This window comes from Ursus americanus, chromosome 11, assembly GCF_024610735.1.
Source record: "Ursus americanus isolate L20-20 chromosome 11, mUrsAme1.1.p, whole genome shotgun sequence".
Classification (NCBI taxonomy): Eukaryota; Metazoa; Chordata; class Mammalia; order Carnivora; family Ursidae; genus Ursus; species Ursus americanus.
In genome coordinates this window covers 23,010,159-23,037,557 of record NC_142137.1, presented here as the reverse complement: position 1 = coordinate 23,037,557, position 27,399 = coordinate 23,010,159, and the positions used below count along the sequence as shown (strand labels likewise).

The 27,399-nt window shown below is 40.2% G+C and overlaps 1 protein-coding gene and 1 long non-coding RNA gene across 5 annotated transcripts in view; both read left to right on the top strand.

Annotated features, from left to right (window-relative positions):
* PREP (prolyl endopeptidase) overlaps positions 1 to 27,399 on the top strand; it is a 111,776-nt gene that overhangs the window by 36,195 nt on the left and 48,182 nt on the right. For all 4 annotated transcript variants that reach the window (XM_045806975.2, XM_045806974.2, XM_087865346.1 and 1 more), the window contains exons 7-8: positions 9,865 to 9,970; positions 23,394 to 23,585. In XM_045806975.2, the coding sequence (XP_045662931.1) occupies positions 9,865 to 9,970; positions 23,394 to 23,585 (298 nt within the window). The remainder of the gene's footprint in view (positions 1 to 9,864; positions 9,971 to 23,393; positions 23,586 to 27,399) is intronic.
* On the top strand, positions 9,977 to 11,565 carry LOC123798525 (uncharacterized). Its single transcript, XR_006781355.2, has 2 exons — positions 9,977 to 10,932; positions 11,065 to 11,565. It is a non-coding gene; the product is annotated as an uncharacterized LOC123798525 (long non-coding RNA).

Genomic DNA, 27,399 nt, shown 5'->3' with positions numbered 1-27,399 from the left:
CTAATTCTGTCATAACTAAGTCTTGAGAAGGGGCTTCTTTTTTACAAGGGTAATCCTAATCTTAATGTTTATCATGTGTCTCTAGAGCCATTTGTATCTGTCACTTGTGATCCCTAATCATTCAAGTATGTGTACATTTGTGTAGACGTTTATATATTATACGTATATGTTAACATGTAAAGTCACTGCCTGATGCTCGACTCTGTGGGCACACAGTGAGCGTTAGTTTCGTTCCCTCCCCTGCCCCTGCTGAGGTTCATGCCCTTGGAGACCCTCGAGGCCTGGTGCGCACCCAGCTTTGCCTCACAAAACACAGGCAGTAACGGCCAGGTGTCCCTCGGGGAATTGCGTCTCACCTACCCCTCACTCCTGGAAAGCTGGGCTCGGAGCAGTCGTCTTTCAGCAGCGCTCTTCGTGGTCCCCTGTTCCCCGGGGGCCCAGGAAGCCGTTGGCTCGGCTGCACCCCGCTGCTAGGGCCAGGCGATCCCCGGGAGCACAGACCGGCCTGCTCTGGCCCTTTGGAAGATGTTCTTGTTGTAGTCAGCTCTTCTGTTTATACACGTGTTACAGTATTGCTGAGCGGCTGAGGGCTCATGACACGGTTTCCGTTTGTCTGTCATTTTAAAGACCCTTTGTCCTCCTGCCCCGAGCTTTGGGAATGGAGCGTGTGTTACGGGTGAGCCTTGGTTTCCGTGCGCTGTGCCGGAGAGCCCGCACTTTCCCAGCGGCCGGCGCGGCCGAGTGGCTGTCCTGTCAGTCCCGGGGTGGGTTCGCAGCCGGACTGTGCGTGTCCACGGCTCATCACCCGTGTCCCCTCTCTCGTCAGCACCGCAGGGTGTGATAATATCCATCATGCTGATTAGCATGCGGGAAAATCCCAGCCCATGGTGGGGAAGAAAAGTCCGGAAGCCACACAACAGGCCCGAATGTGAGTAAAGCTACTGCATACGGGAAACAGCTCCTGACAGGAGAGAGTAGGTTTTGGTAGTAGTAGGTTCGGAGTTGCTGATCAGTCAGTGAGGGAGAAAAGAAAACAAACAGTAGATTCTTAAACAACCCAGTGGCTCTGCCAGAGAAACAACAATGGCGGCTCTGTCATGTGAAGACCTACGTGACTCGTTTTACTTTGAATGTGGGGTTTTCCCCCCTAGAATCTTCTGTCAGATCTGTTTCTGGTATACTGAGGAAGGAACACATCACATAGGATTTGGGTTGATTTCCGTTTTCCCCCATTGCTGTAGGGCCACGCTGTATTGGGAACGCTGCGTGCTCTGACTGAATGACTGCCTGTTGGAGATGTTCGTGTTAACACACGTCACACGAGCTTATGACTCCCCCTGTCCTTGTGTACTACGCCACTCCTATTGTTACACAAATCCATAACGACTCCCGTAAGTGAGAAGCCATCACTGTAGATGATTAGTTCGACCTTTAAAAGTTTTCCTAGATTAAGTTTTGGAAACATACTTAATATTAAAGAGATGATGTCGTGATTCACTACTACTGTGAAAGGAATCCAAAAGAGACTATGAAATAAAGTTGATAAAGTTTCCTGCTCTGAGAGGAATATGATTAACTCCCAAAGCTATTAAAATCCATTTTCATTCCTTTTGTTACTATTCCAGACAATTTTAAGTGTCACTGCTTTTTAGGATACTTTTTTTTATATACACAATTCTTTTGTCATAATATGTAAAAGGAATACTTTCCTCGATTGGAAAAGTGCATGTAGATTCAAATAATGAAAAAAAAAAACTTTCTTCACTTCTTATCGGATTCTAAGTGGAAATTATTATATGTACCAAAGAAATTTCATGTATCTGGAGATTTGTAAATACGGAGCAGCTTGATCCAGACTGGTCTGAATCGATCATGGTCACACCTACATGAGGCATTAACTGAAGACATTTGATAAAAACATATTTGGGATTAGATTCCCCTGAGGTGTGCTCCCCTTGCTGCTTATCTTTATCTTTTTAAATTCTGTGATGGTTTGTAGAGGTTATAGCCTGAATGTGCTGATTCATGTGAATTTGGTGTTTGCTGGAGCAGCATAGGTGAACTAACAGAATAAAGTACAAAACATATACTCCAAGGATTTCCTCAAATTATTATCTCAGTGTAGCTTAATACCACAGTATACACAAGTTTCTTAGTGAATTAATGCGGCTTCTTTAATGGAAGTATGAAGTCTGATAACCCCATAGCTTAGGCCCTTTTGGTAAGTGTCAGTGAGCGTGGCAGCCAGTTAACTGGGTCCCCTCTTCAAAACAAGCCAACACTTAGAACGGTTTTCTCCCGTAGCACAAAATATGCCAAGTTGAGAAACCACAAAGGTTAGAGGGGAGCACTTCTTTCCACACTCCTCTGACCTCCTTTTGGGGGAGTTTTCTTCAATCAGGGCTTCTCAGTGGCTAGATATGAGGCAGGTTGGGAGTTCTCAACCTAAGCGAGTCACAGTCTTGAGCCACATTCTTACGGAAGACCTGATCAGCAATCAGGTCGATACCTGGCTCTGTGTCTGCTGACTCTCGTTTCGTTTCTAGCTCTGAGCTAGGAGAAGTGCATTGTTTGTTGGGCCTGCCCAGGAGACGGCGTGGAAGCGTGGTGGTCATGGGCTGTGCTAGGTTACACACCACGTGTGCACGGTGTTGTGATGGCTTTGCGTGCTGTCACAGGCCAGGTTCCGTGGAAAGCAGACCCGGAAGTTGGATGGGAGTGCTTTCGAAACCTCTCTGCCTGTGCTGGGGAGTGAGGGCAGAAAGGAAGGAGTTGAACTGTAATGCAGTCATGACAAAGACCTCAGCCATCCTACAGGGAGCTCTCATGGGTTGGCCTTCAGCATTTTCCTGACTGGGGGCTCTGTACCCTTGCCTTAATCAGTCGTTACATGTAAGAAGAACCCAAAAGGATTTGTGACTTTGGAGAGGCGGTTCTCTCCAGCCTTGAGGACAGGCCTGGAGGTTCTCAGCTGAGCACTGCCCGCTCCTGGCACCCGGCCGACCACAGTGTCCACTGCATACACTGCTGTCCATTGGCAGGCTGTACACTTGAGAGTGAATGTACGTAGCTCAAGTGTATGTCAGCATAGTTCTGTGAACCAGATGGCTATGCCACCGTAGCACTTGTAAGAAGGCAAAATTCAAGGAACCATTTGAGAGAAATTCTGCTTCTCTTTTAAAATCATTTAAGAGCCATCCCTCCCCCAAAGCCTTCTCAGAGCTCACTCTACCTCCACCTCCGCTCCCTGTTAGCTGCCCTTCTCTGCACTCCCTTCATACTTGGCACGTCTTGCTGTTAATGTTCTATAGTGTTCACCCATATGCACATGTGTGTCCATCTTTCCCATCTGAGCATGAGCTCTTCAGGGCCCTGTCCTACTGATCTGTGTTTCAGAACCCGGTTCAGCGGCGGCCGACTCTCAGTAAATGTTGGTTGAATAAACGGCCTTAGCTCTCACACCCCGAATAATGGCCGTCTGTGTTTGATGGCATATGTTAAATCGTGTCCTGTTAAAACCAGCCACTGTGGTGATGGTAGTCTCCAGCCGCACCCACCCCAGAAGCAAGGGGGCTGTGGCTGGGGTGGCTTTTGCATGTTGAGTTTTGCCTGGTTATGGATAATGAAAGGCTAAATGGTAAAGAGTGGTTATTTATGAGTAAACAAAGAATGGTCGCTTCAGGGGCACCTGGGTGGCACAGCGGTTAAGCGTCTGCCTTCGGCTCAGGGCGTGATCCCGGCGTTCCGGGATCGAGCCCCACATCAGGCTCCTCTGCTATGAGCCTGCTTCTTCCTTTCCCACTCCCCCTGCTTGTGTTCCCTCTCTCGCTGGCTGTCTCTATCTCTGTCGAATAAATAATAAATAAAATCTTTAAAAAAAAAAAAATGGTAGCTTTAAGGGACTCCTGGGTGCCTCGGTTGGTTAAGTGTCTGCCTTAGGCTCAGGTCATGATCCTGGGGTCTTGAGATCTAGCCCCGCATCAGACTCCCTGCTCAGTGGGGAGCCTGCTTCTCCCTCTCCCTTTACCTCCCGCCTCATGCTCACTCTCTCTCTCACTCAAATAAATAAATAAAATCTTAAAAAAAAAAAAAAGAATGATAGCTCTCATCCCTGTTGGTATTGTTTGGAATGCAGTTAATGGATTTAATATCCGCAAATGTAAATACTTGATTTACAGTAATTCTTAGAATTTTTTTGGTTAATTAATATTTACATAAAAGGTAGATTTTCATGGAATGAGATCGTTTTGACTTAAGGAAAATTTGTTTAAACAATATAGACATAAAGTAGAAGCAAGCTGTGAAAATCACAGATTTAAGAATTACATCTTTTATGATTGGTCAGACTGGTATTATTCCCACCTTGTTGCAACAGGTCAGTGCTTTTGAATCACATTAATTGCTTCCAGAGAACATAGTTATTCTAGTTAATATATTGTTTAAAGAAAAAAAAATAATATTTTGTGAACAGGAATTTATAGTATTTTGTGAAAGCCTGATGGGGCCCTTGGCACACCTGTTTATCTGTTTTCTTTTTATCTGGATTTCAGAAAAGTCATTTTAAAACAAAAAAAATATTTTATTGTTTGTCAGAGAGAGCACAAGCAGGGGGAGCTGCAGGCAGAGGGAGAAGCAGGCTCCCTGCTGAGCAAGGAGCCCCATGGGAGACTCCATCCCAGGACCCTGGGATCATGACCTGAGCCAAAGGCAGATGCTTAACCAACTGAGCCACCCACGCGTCCCAGAAAAGTCACTTTTTTTCTGCTGAGATGCAAGTGCCCTCCTCATCAACAGTATTTTTCTTTCCTCCTCCCAGTTTCCAAAATTCATTTTTAAAATTGCCTTTAAATAGTCTGAATGCGAAGCTGTGGTTAATAAATATACATTGTTACAATTTTAGTGGAAGAAGGTGTATTTCTAACCTACGTATTTGGGGATAGCAATGACACTTATAAATGATTTTGAAATCTGAGACTTTGAGCATTTGAAAATTCAGAATTGTTTCCAGTTTAACAGATTTGCTTGGTGGCTATGGAACATCACTGGGTTGTGATGAAGGAGCTACAGTGAAAAAGACAGACTGAATTGGCATCCCAACAGCAATGTACCTCGGGACGTCCTGCCTTAGATTAAATATAAACTGCTACAATATTTAGTCTAGCCAGAAATGCTGAGAAAAACTCATTAGACGTGCTCGAGACAGCTGTCATCAAAGGTTTGGTGTGGTTCTTGCAGTGAGTTTTACTGCCCTGTTTTTCCATGGGCTGAATCACTACAACTGAATTAACATCATTTATGATCAATATAGCATGACTTTAAACACTAAGCTATAAAAATTCCATCTTCATTTAAATGATGAGAGAACAAAACTCTAAAGTATTAATGAGGCTGCTTTTCATTACATTTGATGAAGTTATGATTGTAAGGTTGCTTGACGATATTCATATAGGATCAATTAAAAATAAGGTGGAACTTAAATTCTAGACATGAGTTTATTAACTACGTATATGAAAAGCTTAAGGAAAACATATAAAAGCCTAGAAATATGATATATATAACTCCCAGAGCAGTCAAAGAAGCGACAGTGTTCATAAAGAAATTTATATTAATGCAGTACCAAGAGGAAAGAAGGGGTAAACAAGGTGAATAGAATACTTGAAATTAAGAACATGGAAGCCAGTACATCAGCAATAACAATTGATGGAAATGGAATATGGATTCTTAGGTTGGATTTTAAAAACTCAGTCAAGTCTAATGTTATTTTCAAGAGACTCACTTAGCATTATGACAGGTAAGTTGGAAATATAATGAGGATGAGAATGGAGAAAAGAATTAATGGAAATCAGAAATTTATATGAGGATTCTCCAAAACTGACGATCTTTGAAAAGATTAAAGAGCCTCGCAAAAGATGAAAGAGAACACACCTGCAGCATTCGATGTTATGTGTAGTTTGTGGCAAAAACCCATACAGCGAAATACTATTCATGTTTGTTAAGGGAAACTGCTTCTGAACTCAGAAAAGAATGCCACCAGGAAAGAGCAGCCAAATTAGACAGGACTTTCTAGAATCTTTGATAAAACCATAACTTACTTGGAATCCCACTTCTGTTTCTCGAGTACAGATTATCTCTGTGCTTTTAAACAGTCTTTTCTGAGAAAGAGATGTCCAGCTTACGACATCCAGTGTGCTGCCAAGTGTTTAAAGATGCTGGGCACTTCAGACATGCATAGTCATTATGATTAATTTATAAATGCAAAAGAACCTGATTGACCAAAGTTTTGGTCTACCAAAATGAACCTGTAGATAGAAAGTGAATGGACATTGTCGGAGGGCTGGAATCTAATTCCTACAAGTCAAAGCACTTGCTGCTGCTGGGAAGTAAAATCTGAAGTATTCCATGCTCAGACACTCTTGTCTAGACGACGTGCAGCTCGGGGTCCTCACATTTCACTGATAGAAGGAAACAGTGTATGTGGGCTTGATGAGAGCAGTGCAGCAAGTCAGCGTGAATGTGTGACAGTTTCATCTCTACGTAAAAGAAAAGAAGCATGCTCCAAAGGCTGCAGGAGGTTCACAGAAGTTGTATTGGAATAGAAAACGGAAACAGTAAAAATACCTTACTGTGTAATGAGATGGAAGGAAATATATCATTGTTATATTTTTTATTAATCATGGATATCATCTTTTAAATTAATTCCATATTAATTACATTCTTAATTTTATATCTGTATATTTCAAGCATGCACAATAATATACTCTTAAAGATGTAATTATCCAATTAAAATGAGTTAGAAAAAAAACACGATGACAGGTATTTGCCTCTGGCCTTGGCAGTGTAACTGGTCCTAGAGCAGTCCTCCTGCCATAAACAGTGAGAAAATTACACAAAATAAACCAGTCATTTGCAGATACAGTGAGCAGGCATTGCTGGACCATCATCTGTAAGAGAAGCAAGTCCTGTGATTGCCCCATCTTTCTGCCTTTCTGGAGATATTTTCTGGAGTCTGGCACAAGGAGTGAGTAGCCCACAGATTATCGCAGTCTCGTCAAACTTAGTATCCAAAGAATTCAGGAAGACTGAAGCCACTGGAATTTGCAGGCAGAGTACCAAAAGGAGGGAACTACCACGAAGAGTCCCAGAATTCTGCCTTGGTCTCCCTTTGTGTCTTTGCTGACCGTTAAGTAGTAGGTTCACAGGATGAGACTTCATGATTCAGTCTAACAACTACCGGGGAGCTATGAGCCAACAACTACCAGAGGTTTAACAAGCCTGGGAGACTGCCACTTTCTAACCAAAATGGAAAGACCTTGTGAACACCCAGGGTATTCACCAGCAACCCCAGAAAGGCCACACGTTTCCAGTGGGGCCGTAGGTGTTCCCCAGCAAAGCTTGAACACAAGCCACCAATGGATCAGGTTGATCCACTAACAGATTAACTGCCTCAAAACTTTTTAAAGGAAGACAAATGCAAACAAGTAAAAAAATCCAGACAACATTCAAAATGTGTAGAATCCAATTTTTAAAAAGTTGCTAAATGTGTAAAGAAATAGAAAAATGTGACTTATAACCAGTAGAAATAGTAACCAATGAAACAGACTCAGAAATGACAAGTAGTAGAACTACCAGACAGGGACTTTTTAGAAGCCATTATAAAATAATTTTTAAAGGATTTGAGAAAATGTTAATTTAATGAATAAAGAAATAATATAAAAATGAGCCAAACATTCTTCTAGATGTGAAAATAAGCCATCCAAAATGAAAATGGGCATAATAGCAATTTAGATACTACAAAAATATCAGTGAATTTGAAAACAGGACAACTGGAAGTAAACCAAAAAGAGAAAAAAAAAAAAAACAGAAACAAAAATGAACACAGCCTCACTGACCTGTGCGACAATGCTAAGTGATGTAATATTATGTGTTTGAAGTCCTACAGGAGGGGTGAGAGGATACAAAAATATATAGGAAGAAAAAGGCCAGAAGTGTTAGGAATTTGATAAAATAGAAACCCACAGTTCCAAAATGCTCAACAAATCTCAAGCAGGCTACTACAGCCCATTATTAATTAATTTGCATAAAACCTAAGATGATAATTAAAAAATTTTAAAAGCAGCCAGAGGAGAAAATACACATTACCTGTAGTGAGAAAACGGTAGGAAATGACTTCTCACTCGAAACAATGCAAGGCAGGAGACAATGGAAAGACGTTTTCCTTCTTGACTACCATATTTAAAAGTACATTTCCTCCCTCCCACATCCTGCCTCCCTTACCTACACCTGTTCTCCATGGCATTCATCATTTTATAATATGCTACCTAATTCCGTATTTATCTTCTCTACTAGAACGTAACATTTTTTTTCCTGATTTGTTCACTAATATATCTTTAAATGTCTTGCACATAATGGCTGCTTAGCAAATATTTATGGAATGAACATATGAAAGAGTAACAGTCATTGGTGAGTGTGTGAGGCTTCTCAAGAGAAGCAGAACCAACAGGTTATGTGTATGTGTATAGAGAGAAAGATTTATTTTTAAAAAGTTGACTAACATGATCGTGAAGCCTTGGCAAGTCCAAAGTCTTAAGGGTAGGTTGGCAGGCTGGAAATCCACGGTTTCAGTTTGAGTCCAAAGGCTGGTCTGCTGGCAGAATTCCTCCTTGCTTGGGAAGGTCACTGTTTTTCTACTAAGGCTTTGGACTGGTTGGATGAGGCATGCTCACATTACAGAGGGTAATCCCCTTTAAGAGTCCACCAGTTTAAATGTCAGTCTCATCCAAAAAACACCTTCACAGAAACATCCAGAATAATGTTTGACTAAATATCTAGGTACTGTGGTCTACCAAGTTGATACGTAAAGTTAGCCATCACAGTGGGATGTGGAAAACCAGGAACTGTTATTCACTGTGACATGTAAGATAATTTGGCAACGCCTAAAAAGGTTGAATATGGGCATATCCTATCACTGAGCAATTTTACTTCTAGTTATATATCCGGAAATACAGATAAGACCACAAATGAACGTGTTCAGAATTTTTGTGAAGTGTTGCTTAGAGTAAGAAGAAAATAGAAATAAAGCATTTATTCGTGGGGAAAATGGATCAGTTGTGGTATATTTCTATCAGAATACTGCATAGCATTAAAAAAAATCAATTAATTTTTTAAAATTATGTTGAATGAAAAATAATTGCAGAAGGATATGTGTGTGCATATATATAGTGTTTGATACCACTTATATCAATTTTGACAACTCAAAATCATAATATATTGTTTATTATATCAGTTTACTAAAATTCTTTTTGCTACCTGACAGTCTCGTGTGTAATACTACCAAGGAAATCTACGGAAGCACAGGCTTTTGATCTTTGACATCACGTTGTAGAGGTGACTAAAGATACACAGAGTTGTTCGCTAGAAACTGTATCATGTCACCAGTGTGCACCACAGATGAACTTCCTTGAGTCATGCCCACTTTGCTAATTCTTACTCATTTACAACAATTTTAAAATGTGACCCATGACGAAATTTCAAAGTCAGGGATGTTAACATTCAAAATGACAGATTGCATGTATTCTCAGTTAAAGCCTAGACTATAAATTTAAATAAAAATCACATTGAGTCACGACATTCAGTTGTATCTATTGATATTTTCTATTTAAATATTTCACTATGTTTTTTTTAAACTGTGATGTAAGAGTAAAATAAAATTGATGTTCATCTTTTTTTTTCCTAAGTTTCTTTGCCAGTCATAAATTTGGGGTAATCATATGACATTTGATGCTAACCTTTATTTTTTACTTAACAGTGCTTTCACAAAAGATATTTTCTAATCAGCCCCCTGCACTGTTTTTATTTCCTTCCTAGTTGTCTGATGATGGTCGCTATGTCTTATTATCAATAAGGGAGGGCTGTGATCCAGTAAACCGACTCTGGTACTGTGACCTACAGCAGGAATCCAATGGCATCAGTGGTAAGTTATCTTTCAAACAGGTAATTATTCCAGAAAGCTCCATTAAGAAGCAATTATTTTGGTCTTCTAATTGATTTCCCAAGAAACCTTCTTTCATTCAACCATATGAACCCTCAGTTCATATTTTTTCTTTCAGTATTGTTCCATAAAATGAAGAAAAATTGAATGACACTCTTTGTTGGCTTTAGCATTTTCTCCATAAATTGAGGTTAACCATGTATTTTGCATATGAATGTGAAAATGTCCTGTGAATATTGCAGATGAAGAGTGTTAAGGAGACGCTAGCCCGTTGGTCTGTAAAGCATTATAATCTATAATATAATTCTAGATGTAATGGTGCAGACTGTCACAGGCAAAAAGGTAGGAGACCAGTGACAATTAGCGAGGTTAACAGGTAATTGTAAGACAAGTTCCTTAGCGCTGAGCCACATGGACAATAACAGCTTGATTTTGCTTTCTGGAAGCCTTATACATCGTGATAGTAAGCATAGTACCAGCCAGCTACAAATCGTGGAGGTGGCTCATTTTAAATAGTCTTCTCTTTGAACATCTAGGTCATAGCAGCAGCATTATTGAGCGTTAAAGCTTTGCAGCTGCACAATTTGCTATGCGAAGAATACCCAGACCCCAAAACTGCACAGATATGCTGGCCCTCGGATAAGGACAGTAAACTAATTACGCTGTGATCTGGTTAATATAAAATAAATGTATTTTAGAGAATGTGATGCAGATTTTCAAACTATATAATTTGAGTACATTTTAAGTTATTAGTTAGATTACTTCATTATTGATACCTAATTTATGTTACATTTTGATAAGAAAATATACAATTTTGTTTTTTTATTGATCGGGCATTGCATCATTTTTAAACTTCTCTGAGCAAGATCCGCATCCCGACATTCTTAGATACTGCAGAGCGCCATTCACAGATGCAGCAGGATGAAGTCAACAGATTGATTCAGGTGTGAAATATATATCCATTTAATAAAGATATGTGTAGGGTTTTTTTTTTCTGTTAAAAAAAAAAAGATACACCCATTTTGATCGCAAAAGAAATTTGCATCAACCACACCAGCTTTCACATTCTTTGACAGGAGCAAAACCAGCACCCAAGAATTGTTCGCTTGAGTTTCAAGCCTAGTCTACACAGAACTGAACCTCTGAAGAACGAGATCTGAAAGAAGCAGTGACAGCTGTTACTGTGCTGTTACCCTGACAGTATTCCTGTGTGAGTCTGAGATGGTGGAAAGGACTTTGCCTTTCCCCGGTTTATTAAAAATTCTGGTTCTGGCGTTCTTCCTCCAGACAGTGCTGGTTTCATTTTCTTTTTATTACTTCGTTATGTCTTTAAATTACTAGGTAGACTTGTTATTAAATGACACAAGTTAACAAATCAAAAAACACAAATTGTTTAATTTACTCTAAATATAAGAGAATTTCTTCCATAGACTGGTCTACTGAACTCGTACTCCTGTGTCCACTTTAATAATAGTAATACTCTGCGTGAAACTTTCAAAAGGGCTGGAGGAACTGGAGGAAACCCTGTTTTCTTCTGAACCTCTTGGTCCTTCTCCTCTTTTTTTTTTTTTTTTTTTTTTTTTTTACCTTACATACTTTTTATTCCCTAATTTATCATTGCCATATTACTGAGGAATTAGGAGAGTATGATACCCAGAGATTGAGATTCTGAAAGAAAGGTAGTGCAAAGGTACACTAGGCCATCACAAATAAAATGCTAGACTCTGTAGCCCTGAATGAGCATGAAGGAGAACGAAAGAGAGCGAGAGAGAGAGAGAGAGAGAGAGATGTATTGCAAGAAATGGGCTTATGTGATTTGAGGACTGGCTAGGTAAATCTGAAATCAGTAGGGCAGGCGACCAGGAAGAACAGGCTGGAATTCTCAGGCTCAGGCGGAAGCTGCCGTGTATAGGTGGTATTTCTTCTTTCTCAGGGAAGCCTCAGTTGCGCCAGAAGGCATTTCAACTGATTGAATCAGGCCCACCTAGAGTATCTAGGATAATCCCTTTACTTAAAGTCAACTGATTATGGCCTTTAAACACATGTGTAAAATACCTTTATAGTAACACCTAGATTAGTATTTGATTGATTAACTCTGGACATGTCAAAAGACCATCCCAGTGAGCTCATGGAAAACCACAGCAAACAAATCTGACCATGCTAACCTGATTTCATTTTTTAATAAGGTGACTAAACTGACCAGTATTTGGAATTCATTGAGGCACCTTTAGAAAAGTATGTGATATCCTATAGATTTTGAAGTGAATAATAGGATAGGTGGAATCGAAGCTGTTGATTTGTATACTAATATGCATAGTGAAGGCACTGGGGAGTGTTGGTCAGTGATAGCTGCTAATGTCTGGGTTTAGCTCGGCCTGCCGTCTTTTTTAATTATTGCTTTAGCTAGCATTAAATCTGTGGATAACATAGACCTCAGAGTAGTTACTCCTTTGAATGGCAGTCCTGGGATTCTGAAAGCTCTGGACAGTTACAGTGATTGGCCAGTAGTAATTAAGATGAAATGGGTATCTATTACCACGCTTGGGTTTAAGTCAATTGCATACAATAATATTAGAGAGATCTTGTTTTTTGTTTGTTTGTTTGTTTTAATTGATTGCTGATTCATTAGGAGTCAATGATATGATTATTACTGTTTAAAGAAACAAGTACTTTGTGTGAGCTCAACTGTTGAAGACATTAAGTGTGTTTAGTTTATAACAGGGGAGACCTAGCAGACCGAGACAGTGGTCATTAAAATTTTTTTAAATAATCCCTATTGATCACAGTTGGATATATTGCAACAACAACCAGAACACTTTCAAGTCAGATGTGAATTTTAATCTCAGCTCCAAGACTAACGGGTGAGCCTAGGGTGGGAATGTTTTCTGTCAATATTTCCGTGACTACCGATGGGGAAGGAATGCCTACTGCAGGAGGAATTGTGAGGAATAATGAAGAGGTGTGGAACAGGGCTTAGCAGGGTTCCTGGCATATAGTAGGTTCTCAGGAATTCTTCCCTCCTTTTTTCCTTTGTGTCTTGACTGAAAGAGGAATATTTGGAATGAGCACACTTTGGTTTGGGTTACCACAGTAAAATAGATTGAAGATATCCTAGAATAAATAGTTATCTTCAGTATCAAAGCTACTCTAAACACAGATCTTGGTGTTGACTTGTTTCCTGCAAAACCAGATTCATAATCAAAAAAGCGTCCTTTTCATTGACAAAAACATAAATAGGTGTGCCTCTAAGTGCAAGACTCTTTGGGAAAGTGTCTAATTTTTACAGGTCGACAATTGAAATTTCAGGGGTTTGTATGCCAAGGATCTTTTTCTTGCTGTTTCCTTACCTGCTCCATTTTTGTTACATTTTTTAAACGAGGGGAAGAATCACTAACACTTAACTTAAATGCTTAATGTGCTAGTCAACTATTAATTAAACTTGAATAGCCGGTAACCAAAAACTGAATCCAATGTTATGAAATCTTTCATTTTATATTGCTGAAATCTGTACCCCTTTTATAACCTATAGCCTTTCTGCTACGATTTTAATCTTTTTTACCTTAAAGGCAGGGAAAATTATCAGCATTTTCATGCAAATTAATTCTTCATTTATTAGGGCATTGCTGAATTGCTTGTTGGGAAAACTAAATAATTTCACTTAGGTAGTAGCACTTTTTAACTTTTCTGTCCACTTTGTCTCCCGAGGAAACCTTCTGCCCCTGTGCATTTTGAAATGAGAATCACAAAAAGCACAAATAAGTGGCTGATGGCTATATAATGTCATAGGAAAAACAGGACATAGAGAAAACAAAACTACATAAACACAGGTTGGAAAAAATTCCTAGGATCTTGAGAGTTAAATGAGTTCCCCGTGGAACTGGTCCTTTGTCATTTACATTTGTCGTGTAAATTTCAGTTTCTCTTCTCCAACCTGCTGACCCTCTTGCCACTCTGTCAGCTGGATCTCTCCTTGGAGAACCTCCTTTCCACCATTTACATCTGCAGAATTTTTACTTAAGACTAATATGAACACATTTGTTACAAACTGTGGGCCATAGCCTTTCCACAGAGCTGCAGTTCAGGGTGGTCGGCTGCTCCTTTCCTGACCTTTCTGTACAGGTAAGTCCTCTGACTCACCTCATTCACCACCATGTAGAAACAGCACTAGGCGTATCTACTGGGCCTTAGAAGTCTGTATAATTTCCCAGGTGTTGAAAACAGCTAAGCAGGTGCCCTCCAAAGAACATCGCACCCCCTTCTGCGCCGACTGCCAGAGACGTTCTGAGTTGCTGACTTCTTTCTTTGGGGGAGGAGGGATTTTTGTCCTAGCCATTACCACACTTCCTCATGCCTTCAGTTGACACCTTTCCTTCTATGGTTGGCTGTTCTCCTTTGCCCCATTCTGATTTCTTTTTCTTTCCATACAAAAACCAAACAACAACACTTCGTGAGCTGCATGAGATCGGGGACCTTGTCTGTCTTGCTCTCTGGAGTGCCCAGCACCTAGAACAGTGCCTGACAGATAACAAGGACTCTGTCTTTGACGACTTTAGTCAGGCTTCCCTAAGCCCTCTCCTCGACTAGGCTTCACTTGCTTCCTCAGCCTCCTACTTCCTCATTGGACCAGCACAGCTTAGCTGTAGCAAGAATCTCACTACATCAGTGTAGAGAGAGTCCCTTACTCTCCATGTCTGATCACCCTAGTATCTGGTCAAATTCCTCACCCCATCCCCTTCCCCGCCATCATCTCCCACATGATATCTGATGACCTTGACCTTCCCTCACCAAGACTATTCCTGGGTCAGTTTAGCAAGAATCCCCCTACTCCATGTGTCCTCTTAGTGACTACCCCTGCTCATTGGCTCTAAATCCCCAGCCGTCTTTTTTGTATTTGGAGTTAAGCCTGATCTATCGCTCTTATTGCGATAGTCTTGGCACCTATCTCGGCAGTCCTAAATAAAGTCTTCTTTACCATTTTAGCAAGTGTGAGATAAATTTTTTCTTTAACATAGACTCATAGAAGGTGGGGTCCAGCTTTTCTTGAATGACGTCATTGCCGCTTTATGGCTCCTGGTGCTCAGACGGCCCTGCTTTATAAGCCGTCCTCCATCAGTAACGGTTAAATTTTCTTGTAGGCATTTTGAATCGTCACTTTTCTGGCCGCCTGAATATTTTTAAAATTTTTACCCTTCGTTAAACTCTGAGAATGATGAATAGGTACAGACCATGTTTCTCCAGTCATGTGTATTGTATGAGCCAAAGATTTTTGCTTCTGTTCTTCTATTTCTTGTTTAAGAACAAAAGTGAGGAAACCACTTAGGACCCCAGGCTGGCGTGACAGTTTAATCGTTCTGCAGTAGAAAAGACAGCTGAGTCTTGACTCCTGTGATTCTTAATGTGATTCGTGCCTGCAGATTAGTTGAAATTAATCATCCTGAACCTTGGAAGAAAATGATTTGTGTCTGGATTTTCTTAGTTATATTTTCTGTACTTTTGCTAATTAATAGTTTTTTGAATTATATATATATTTTGTTTCCTAAGTTTATTATCCTATTTTGAATATGCAGTTGACCCTTGAGCAACCCCGATTTCAACTGTGCAGGTCCACTTATACATGGATTTTTGTGGTTTTTTTGATAATAAATACAGTATTGTACTATAAATGTATTCTCTTATGATTTCTTAATGTTCACTTTCCTGTAGCTTATGTTATTGTAAGGATACCGTATATAAATACATATAACATACAAAATATGGTTAATTGACTGGCTATGTTATCAGTAAGGCTTCCAGTCAACAGTGGGCTAGTAGTAAAGTTTTGAGGGAGTTAAAAGTTATATGTGGATTTTTTACTATGCGGGGGTGTGGGTGTCCGTAACCCTTGTGCTGTTCAAGGGTCAACGGTATATAAAGTTACCTCATATCAACTTAATGGGGAATAAATTTTCACATATTTTCTACATTACAGTTAAATATCAGGCCTTAGATCTGTTCTTTTTTCAAATATGTGGACTTTAAAAAATTTCATTAAAATTTAATTTATACCCTGAAAATATAAATGATGGTTTTCAACATTCTCTTAGACATATTTATCTTAGTGTTCAACATAAATATTTAACGTACATTTCTAAATAGTTTTATTGGAAAAGTATGAGACTACAACTTTAAAATTTAAATTCAGTTTCTTCTGTCATCTTCACGCTGTCAACAAATAATTTATAAGTTTCAGTCTAAAATGCAGGATTACGTAAGTGTTATCTGCTTAGTTACGAAGCACACGTGTAGCCATGGCCCATTCCGTGCTGTCACTCCTGCCCTGGCGTGCTCCCCGCCTGCTGGGCAGTAGCTGTGAGATCGCCGTGCGCGACTTCAGGGCGCAGCAGTGCCGCGGCCTGGCGCACAAGCCCAGGCTCAGAGGTAGGACAGCTCCGGAGTTCCACAACACTCAACTCCCTCCCTCTCCCCTCTGTTTTCTTTCTTTTGTTCCCTCTCTTTTTGTTTTTTTTCATTTTTTTTCTGTGAAAGATCAGAGACTTTCTTATTTTTTAAGGTGAATACCAGCAAAAGAGATGCTGACCATTTGGCCCAATTCTGAATGAATTTACACTTGTGTTAGAGGTTTTTAAGTAGAATCCTTAGGAAGCAGTTATTAAGTGAAAAGAACTATCAGTGCCTAAAATCCTTGTTAGTAACGTAACTCGCTTTGGCACCAGCGTCGCCGTCCTTAACGCAGGCCCGGCGTGGTCTTTGCTCCTATTGCAGCATTAATGAAACATTTGGCAGAGAAGACAGATGGTGCTGACATAATTGATCTTCATAAAGGAAATGCCAGCTTATCCTTACATCATCCGGACTTTCACTGACCTGTCTCTGTGCTTTTTCCTTTTTTGCTGAAAGTTCGATCCTCTTAGACCGATGAAGTTTCCAGCACTCAGCATGTTATTTTAGAGCTTCTGTGTCATTAATGAAAATTGGCTTTCTTCTGAATGAGAAATTCATCTGCACTCCATGTTACATGTAACAATAAAAGGAAGCTCAGTATTTGTCAGACACTTAGATTGTTCCTTTAGCCAGCTCTGGCTAACACAGGGCACACCTCTTGTTTCTAGGTAGCTGGGACCATAGTGACTCCATGGTTCATGCCTTGTGGGGCTGGGGTGTCTTTTGGGGGTGGAATGGAAAGGGGGAGATAAACATTTGAGAAACTTTAAGCAAATGAGTTGTCCAAAGCTTAGCAAGATCAGCTGAGTGTGAAGAGCCAGACCATCAGGCGAGGAGGGCGTCTGTGAGAGGCAGGGAGTTATTAGAAAATAGTGTGTGTTTCCTAGTGGGAAAGCAAGAAAAGCAAAAAGAACTGGAACATCAAAAGATGGCATAAGAAAGAAGCAAAACATTAATTTTGAAGTAAAATAAGTAATAGTGATAAAATTAGTATTTTTACTAATTTTAAAATGAGTGATTTTAAGGGCTTTTTCTAGGAAAATAGCTGTGTGCTGTGACAGATGGAAATTAGATTTTAAAGTTCACTATTAGCAAATCATGCTGTTCAGAAGTCACATTTAGCTTATTTTTGTCACTTGAAGAATGCTGGGATTATTTGGAATAGTAGTAAGTATTGACTATTTAACATTTTCTGTGTGCCAAATTCTGCGCTAAGAGCGTGTATAATTCGTGTAGTCTTCTCAAGCGGCCTCAGAGGAGCACATGCTGTTATCCCCAGGAAGCTGGGGATGGTGAGGGCAGTTGGCTTTCCTGATGTAAAGATTCAGACTCAGGTCAGTTGGAAGTCCCAAGCCTGTATTCTAACCGTCCCTGTGAGGCAGGGGGATGGAAGGAAGGCGTTAGGCCGAGGAGAACAGCCACCTTCTGCCCCTTCAGTTTTAGAGCAAGACCACACTTTCCACTTGTTTATTGTTGTTACATAGGGTTTCATAAAGTATAAAAGCACTTTTTAGCTCCTGTTGCTGGAGAGCTTGCAAAACATTTTCTATGAAACATAGTTAATTCTGTGCATTTTCAAAGAAAGCAATAAAAGTAATGACTTTGCTCTAGGGAAAGCATAAGATGACTTATTTTAAGCTAATCTTCACTCAGTAAACAAATCATTTTCCCACCAAGAATCAGGTCTATAAAAAGTAATTTTAACTTTAATGTGGAGAAGTGTGGGGATTGAATTCTGCTGGCTTCAGAGTGAATAATGCCACTTACAGAGAAAAGAATCTAAGAAAGGGTTGGCAAAAAGTGAGATGGTTTGGGAGTTAAGCCATGTCTCTTTTTTAAAAGTAATTTTTCTATTTTCCATTTAAATCAATAGTGTTCTGACTTGTGAGTAGCAGAACTGAGTAAGCCCCATTGTTCAACTGAAATACCATTTCTCTTGAGTTATTTTGTGCCAGAGCCCTGAGGAGCAAGGGTTTCAGGAGAGCAGAAGGATTTCATGAGCTCCATTTTAAACATCCTGCCCCTTGGGGGCCAGTACTTTGAACCACATTTGTATGAGGATAGCCACATACCTAAATTTGAATGAATTTATGACTTGCACTATTTATTAATGACTAAGGTTAATACTCCAGAATTTGATGGTAGATAACAACCACAAACTCTGTTGTTTCGGTGTTCATTGGACCCTTGATTATTTAAAACAAATGTGCCACATCTTCAGGCTCACCTGATTACATAGAGATATTGAAGGAAATTTCTACTGTGCCTTTGGTAGATATTTCAGTGACTTTTTCTGTTGGGGTGGGGTGGCTAGGGTCATAATAAATATCACTACAATGGCTGCAAGACCTTTTCAGACAGAAACCGTAAGATGGTTACTTTGAGAAATAAAGGTTGCACATCAGGAAATGTTTTATTGTCAGGGGAACATTTAAGGAATCTGACATTTTCCTGAACCAAAACTCTGTGTCTACAAATGTCATAGTCCAGAAAATTGTGACTCATCATTCTTACTATAAACAAATGTACCTTCCTGATTATCTGCAATTTTTGCATTACCCGCTAATTTTTTACTTATTTACTTTTCTAAGGAATAGTTTTTGGGTTTTTTTCCCTTTTAAAGCATTGTTTTATGTAAATTAAAATGAAGTTATCTTTGAGTGGTCACCTGCTTTTGAGATTAGCAGTTTGTCACTGAAAAAAAAAATTGTAACTTCAATGCACAGCTTAACCTTTATAAAAATGAATTGTAAGGATTTCTCTTTGAGGGAGTTTAGGAGATTATATATTCTGAGTAACCTCCCAATTGAAATGCCATAAAAAGTTTATAAAGTTTCTTTCTAAATATATTGCTAAGTTGGCACACACAAAAAAAGAGAAACCATAGAGACCAAAGACAAAGTGAAAGCAGGAATCCTGGATTGTTCTGGAATGTTCCTGCTGGGCTTTGGGGATTGAGTTCCCAACTGATGGCCACCCAGGGCAAGGGGGATGGAGGATAAAGCCTCTGGTTCTCCATGTTAGAAAGTCTAATAAGGGATAGGCTCAATGTAATGGTGATTAAGAAATAAACCGGGGGGGGGGGCGCCTGGGTGACTCAGTCGTTGGGCTTCTGCCTTTGGCTCAGGGTGTGATCTCGGCTTTATGGGATCGAGCCCCGCATCGGGCTCTTCTGCTGGGAGCCTGCTTCTTCCTCTCCTACTCCCCCTGCTTGTGTTCCCTCTCTCTCTCTGGCTGTCTCTCTCTGTCAAATAAATAAATAGAGTCTTGAAAAGAAAAAGAAAAGAAGAGAAAAGAAAAGAAAAGAAAAAAGAAATAAACCTGGGGGGGCTAGGGAGAGAGAGGAAGAAAACCTGCCTGCCTTTACCTTCACACTAGTGAGGGAGAGGGAGCTGCAGGATGTAAATGCTCCTAAAACATGAGAAAGACTGACATGGGTACAGGTTGTCTGGATTGTCCCTCTGAGGTCCAAAAATCCTCATGCCAAGAATTTAATTTAAAGGGCTCCCAGATTGGTTGCCTCCCAATATGCAAGTGGAAGCCAAATAGAAATCTTCTCTAGAGGAGCACCATTTTAACTCAGGCCTCCACGAATTGCCACAGATAATGTTTTAAGGGAAATCATTTCACAGTCAAAAATCTCAAATTTAAAAAAAAAAAAATGACAAATCAGACAAAATCACCAGCACGAGAAATAGGGCAACTGAAGCAGAGAGTGGACTTACCACTTCCTAATGTAAAATAAGTACATTAAATATACTTTTAAAAATAAACAATGTGATGCTGCTTTTACCAAAAAATAACCAAGAAGCTTGGAAGTATAAGCAGGAAACAACATATTGTAAAGAATGACCAGATTGGAAGAAGACTCAGTAGAATTTCTACAAATAGGGAATATGGTTATTAACATTTAAAAACTCAGTTATTAGGTTGAAGAAATTAGACACAGCTGAAGAGAGAATTAATGAATTAGAATATGGATATAAAGAAATTACCTAGAATGTAGCCCACCAAGAAGTAGAAAGCATGAATGGTTAAGAGACCTGGAAAAGAGAAAATCTTTTCAGAAATAATAAGACAATTGGGACCATTTTGCAGAGGATAACTGGCCCATGTTACCATGAAAATCACATAGCTGTCTAAATATCAAAGTAGACTTTAAAGTAAAAAGCATTGCTAAAGATAAAACTTCATAACCATTAAAAGGTTCAGTTTTATTTAACCATTCTAATTATGTATATTGAACAGCATGATTTCAAAATACAGAGAACAATTTAATAGAAATACAAGTAAAAATAAATCTACAGTCATAGAGGAACATTTTAACAGAAATTTTCTGTGACTGATAGAAAAAAATGGCTCCCCAAATCAGTAAATACATGGATTTGAACAATGTGATTAACAGATGACTTAATAGATATGCTTAGCATATCATACACGAAAGCTGCAAAATATGCAGAAACATACAGGAATATTTAAAAGTCATTAAAGGAAAAATAATTAGGCTATAAAGTTTTTCTCAGCAAATTTTAAAAAATGGAAGTCATACATACAGAGTGTGTTCTTTGAGCAGGATTCAGCCAAAAGTCACTAACAATAACCAGAGAATGAGCAGTCTCACAAACATAGTGTCATGTGAAAGGAGTCAGACATGAAAGAATACATGTTGTATGGCTTCACTGTACGTGAAATTCAAGAATAAGGCAAAATTAGACTCTAGTGTTTATGGATGCATATTAAAGCAGGAAAAGAACAAAGGAAAATGAAATAATTAGTGTAAAAATCAGGATGATGATTACCTTCAGGAGGAGGGGGGCTCATTCAGAACATCATAGTGCAAAAAGGTCCTCTTCATTCTGTTATTTTTTTTTTTTTTTTAAGATTTTGTTTATTTGAGAGAGAGAGCACAAGCAGGGCTCCGGCAGAGGGAGAAGGAGAAGCAGACTCCCCGCTGCACAGGGAGCCCGAGGCAGGGCTCGATCCCAGAACCCTGGGATCATGACCTGAGCCGAAGGCAGACACTCAACTGACTGAGCCACCCAGGTGCCCCTCTCCTCATTCTATTATGAAAAATGTATTGAGTATCTTTACGTGCATATTCTTTCAAATGAACTTTAGAATGATGTTGCCAATTCCCTAAAACTCTCATTTGAATTTTGATTGGAATTATGTTAGATTTTTAGATTTCCTTTGGGATTATTTACACCCTTAAAATACTGAGTCTTCCCATTTAGAGATATGGTATGTGTTTCCAGTTATTCAGGGTTTTTTGTTGTTGCTTTTAGGATTCCTTAGGAAAATATTAGCACTTTCTTCGTATAGATTCCACATTTCATGTTAAGTGCATTCCTAAGTATTAATTTTGCTTCTACTGTAAGAGAGGGCCCTCCTCGTCCCATGTTTTCTAAGTGGTTATGCTGGCACTGCTTATCTTATTAGTTTTAATTCTAGTCATTCGTTTTATTTTTTTAAAGTATATAAAATTTAATTTATATACAATTTATAAAAGAAATGTAATTTTATATATTAATATATATAATTTGATCCCTGCTCTATTTTTTTAAATAATTTTTTATTATATTATGTTAGTCACCATACACTACATCCCTAGTTTTTGATGTGATGTTCCATGATTCATTACTTGCGTATAACACCCAGTGCACCATGCAATATGTGCCCTCCTTACTACCCATCACCAGCCTATCCCATTCCCCCACCCCCCTCCCCTCTGAAGCCCTCGGTTTGTTTCCCAGAGTCCATAGTCTCTCATGGTTCATTCCCCCTTCGGTTTACCCCCCCCCCTTTCTTCTTCCCTTTCTTCTCCTACTGATCTTCCTACTTCTTATGTTCCATAAATGAGTGAAGCCATATGATAATTGTCTTTCTCTGCTTGACTTATTTCGCTTAGTCCTTCGTTTTAAAACAATATTTGTTGAGTTTTTGTTGTGGGGTAGGTATTAGTAGTCACTTTATAATAATTTTTGAATACACTTATTCTTGCTAGCTTACAGTTGAGAAAATGAAGCTTAGTGGAGGATAAAGAGATTGCTCAAGGTCACACAACTGAGCAGTGGAGCAGGGGTTTTAATTCAGTTACATCTCACAGAAAAACCTCTCTTTCTACCATGGGAGTATATTTTTCTTGATAAATTTAATTCAACAAAAAATCAAATAAAGATATTATGGTATGGAGATGAATGAGGTAATGTAAAATCTCCTTGAAAGATTTAAGGAATATATGAACTATCCAAATTAATGTAGCAGTTTCACTGAGAAATTTAAGGTAGGGGATTAATTCGAGAATAGCCAAGGTCTGGCATTGTCTTTCAGTAGTTTAGAAATCATAGAGCCCATTTGTTTATAAAACTTTTGAAATGTTCTCTGAACATCTGTGTCGGTCACATTGTGAAATAGATGTCTTCCCAGTGGTTTTTTTTTTTAATTTATATTTTTTATTTTTATAAGTGACATTTAATGTGAAATCAACCCTGGGTGTGTGTGTGTGTGTGTGTGTGTGTGTACATATGTGTGTCGCGTGTGTGTGTGCGTGCGCGCGCACATGTAAAATCAGCCCCAGGGGAGAACCACTACCAGAGACCCAGAGACGAATGATGAAGATGTGGAATGGTGTGGTGGCAGTTGAGGTAGCAGGAAGTGCTGAGATTTGACACACACTCAGGTAGAAGAGGATTTCCCAGATTACATGGGGCAGAGTGCTGAGAGGAGAGGTCCTTTAGTCTCCTTCATTGCTGGGTTTTTCAGGAGAAGAATTCTTCACATTTTTAAAAACCTTAAAATTCACCTGCACTTTTCCTTGCTCTTTCTCAAGCCTTAGATCTTCCAAATACTGTGTCTGCTTTGTGTTCCATGGACAGAAAAGACCTACCCTCCCTTCCCTACACATAAATACACCACACCACTTTCAACGCAGGAGAGGTGACAGGGATGCTTGGTCTCTCACCAGGAATCCTGAAGTGGGTAAAACTGATCGACAACTTTGAAGGAGAATATGACTATGTGACCAATGAGGGGACAGTGTTCACGTTCAAGACAAATCGCCATTCGCCCAATTATCGCCTGATCAACATCGACTTCACGGATCCGGAGGAGTCGAAGTGGAAAGTGCTTGTTCCTGAGCACGAGAAAGATGTCTTAGGTAAGATTACATGCTACTTGACCACTGTGTGCTCTTGTTTTTGGTGAGAAGGCCATCAAATTGGTACAACTCTCATTCTCTGGTGACTGGTTACAAGGTAAAGAGTCTTCAGCCTTCAGTCATGGAGAGTGAAGTGTGTGAATGGCACGACCAGATATTTACTGGATGACATCTGTGTCGTTAGTACGATGTCATGCAGGGTCTTCATAAAAATTGTAGAGTATGAATCCAGGCTTTCAAAGGTAGTTTGCTGTTGTTTTGATATCAGTCCCTCTCTGTGTAGTTATTATTTGATAATCATCACTGACATTTGATTTTTTAAAGCATTTAGATCAGAATCCTTCCTTTTAGCTTTTGAATAACCTTTGGCTGTTTGTATTACACCTGTTGTAGATCTCAGGGTGGATTCACAGTCCTCTTGTTGGAGAAGAGAAGAGACTGTTGTCAGGTGCCACTGAAGCTCACTGCAGTGAGCTACATTAACCTCTGGAGAACCTCCCTGTAGCATTGTTTCAGAGTGCCCTCAAGTTCCCTCTTATTCATTTTCTCTGTGATTTTCCAGAAATGATATGCTGCTTTATAAATTATTCATTGCCTGAAAGCTAATTTGATTAGAATAAGGTCGCTAACTTTGTTACCGTTTTTTATACAAAGGGAGAGTCCAGTACCTTTAAGCCAATGAAGAGTTTACTTGTTGGAGGTGAGCTTCTGCTCATGGGTTGAATAGGGTAGAATCTAGGGCCATCCCAAATTGTGAAGGTAGAAGATAGAAAATTAGGAAAATAATTCCTTTTGGGATCTGCAGAGTGGCCCTGTCTCTGATAAAGCAGTTCTTAATGTGTTTTTCTGTGAATTAAAGCAAACGTATTGGAGTCAGACAGGTCCAGGTTCATGTCCTGGAAAAGTAAGGGACTCTTTCTCCCTTGGCTCAAGGCAGTATCCCCTGTGCTTGGTACATTAAACCTGGCCTTGCTAGAAGGGAAAGGACAGACAGATGATTGTCTCAGGGAGGGCTTTCTGCTGGGCCCTTGCTTCTGCAGTTCCCTTGGCCCTAGAGGAAGCACTCCTCTGGGTGTTGGCTTGAGATTCTCCTCAGCCCTTGGGCATCTGGCTGCACTCCACCACTTCTTCTGTACTGAGGTCTCTGCATCCTCCTGGACAGTTCTATTGGATAGGACCCAAGACAACCCCATGCCTGCTCTTTCCTGCAAAACCCACATCTGGAACTCTGAGGCAGCAGCGCACCCCAGGCCCTTCTCCTGGCTTCTAGATGTTCAGTCATAGTCCTTTTAGCTTCTCAGGTTTGGCTCTTTCATAAGCTGAGGTTCTCCCTGGGGGGAAGGGGGACCTGGAACATGACAGGGGCTCTCTTCAAGAAAATTCCTCCACCTGCCTCCTCAAAATTCTCATTCACCCCCTGACCCTCATTTATATTTGGATGAGGGATCCATGAGCCAAGGAACAGGGTTTTGGCCATTTGCTTTAAACCAGAGGAATCTGGTTTGTAGTGACTTTGGTAGCCTGATGGCTTCTGTCTCAACTGAGACAGAACGTCCCCTCAAGGATGGTAAGAGCCAGCATTTAGTGAATGCTTCCTAAGTGCCTTCACATTTGGTGGGTCCATGAATTGACTTCACATTTGGTGGGTCCAAGCGAGCCTTTAGCAGCGTAAGTCTTCGTGTAGATGCCCTGGGTGTTTTTCAGGAGCAAGTCAGGTTGCGTCAGTGATCCTCGTATAGGGAGCTATGAGAGACAGAAATACTTCCCCAGACATGTGAGTTTTCTGCCTTTTAAAGTCCCAAAGAAGTGGTTTCACTTATGTCTTAAGGTGACAATCTCTTTCACTTGTAGATAGAATGAGATGTAGATCAATGCTTGAAGATTTTTTTGGGGGGGGGGGAGTGATATATTTTTACTATCTTCCTTCTATAAGGTTATAAGTTCTTTAGACTAGAAAGAGGAAACCTTCAGTATTGACTAGAACGCATCACTGCAAAGAGAAGCGCTGTTGAATTTGCTATGTATCATTAGCGCAGAATGCCCTGCGAGAATAAAAACTAGAGGTGAGTCATAAAGTACAGCCATGAAGTGAGCGCTTTTGTTAATGACAGTCTGCAGATCACCTTGTCTTTATCTTATTCACTCTGTCTGTTTTAAAATTCTGACGTGCTCATAGTTAACACGGAGTGATTATTCTTTGACAGAAATAATTTGCTTCAGTTTTCCCCTGTACTTTCTTTAAAACATGAAGGCCACCTGAAATATATTGCTTGACTGAGGCACTTTAAAAAAAATTGTATTGGACGATGAGCAAATTACTTTTAGATGTAAGAGTTCTTCCGTCCTCTTGGCAGAAAAGCTTGCTAAGGTAACCCAAACAACCTAGCACCGTTGAGACCCCGGGTGATCCTCGAGAGTTCCCTCTGGCCAGTATCTTGTTCATATTGATAATTAATCATCTTAGAAGCACGAACCGCTAGTTTCTTGGGTTGTAAGAATAAGTGTCAAGAACCCACCACCACCATACCCCACAGCATGAAAAGCTTGTCTTCTCCACATGTTTGAGCTAGATTACCTGCTCCCCTGTCCTTCCACTTACTATAGCATCGCTCCCTTAGAGGAGGGGGTGCTGTCCTTACCTCAGGCCGATCCTGTGCACGCCAGCTCGGGGCCAGGGGCCTGCCCTTCTGTTTTCTCCTCTCCCCATCCGCCCGCTCACCTCCTGTCCTGGCTCTGTCACTGACAGCACTATTCCTGACATCGTTGCAACCTTGGGAGTTGAGGAGGACTCCTATCTCTGCCTTACTGCCCATAACCCCATGGTTACCACATCCTGATGATTTTTCTTGGGAAATGGGTTTCTTTTCTTCCCTCCCTAGACGTTGTTCCAGCTTGATTTGATTTGACTGGCTAATAATGGCAGTAGTGTTCTTCCTCGTCTCCCCTCCATCCTTCCATAGACCTCCATTGTTCTGTAGCCTTCATCGCTATCCTCTATATTTACGTTATCCTTCTGTCCAGACGGTAACTCCCCTGTAATGGCTAAGTGAGGACTAACCTCCCCTGTCCCGCTCACCAAACCCCCTGCAAACCACCACCCTCTCCACCCACCCCACACTGAGTAGCTTTTTTCTTCTTGAAAATGGATGTCTCACTTGTTCTCTTAACCAGTCTCCCTCCCTCCCTGCTGGTCGTTCATATTCCTTTTCTCTCTCTCCTTTCCCAGCTCTGGCTGTCCTTCCTTGAGTTGCCTGTCCTCGCACCACCTCATTCCCCCAGAGAGCTGTCCTGTCTCTGACACCGCCCTAGGCACCCGTCACCTCACACCCCTGTTAAGATGTAGTTCAGTTCTTGCTTAAGGGCTCTTGTGTGTTTGGGGTCCCCAACCAGCCTCTCAGTTACCTTCGCTTACATGTTACTGCTTGTATTTTTATATGATTGTGTCTTAAGGGCAGAAGTGACATCATCTGCCTGCTTGTTTCTCTAGCACCTTGCAGGGTATCTGGCACATACCTGGGGCGTAATATATTTTTGTTGGAAAAACAGCCCGAACAGACATGGTTCTCCCTCCTATACCATGATACTGGGCACAAAATAAGTAGACAGGATTATTTGTATCACAAAATATTTTGTAGAATATTTTGTTTCCTCTGGACATGACAGTAACAATTTATTAAAGGAATTTATTAAAGGAATACACTGGCACTAGATGAACGATTACATCTAGTTATAAAATCACTTCGCAAGTCTCATTACTGCATAACACAATGGAGAGCTGAAGAACCATTGTTCAACGTATGCTTTTCACTACTTT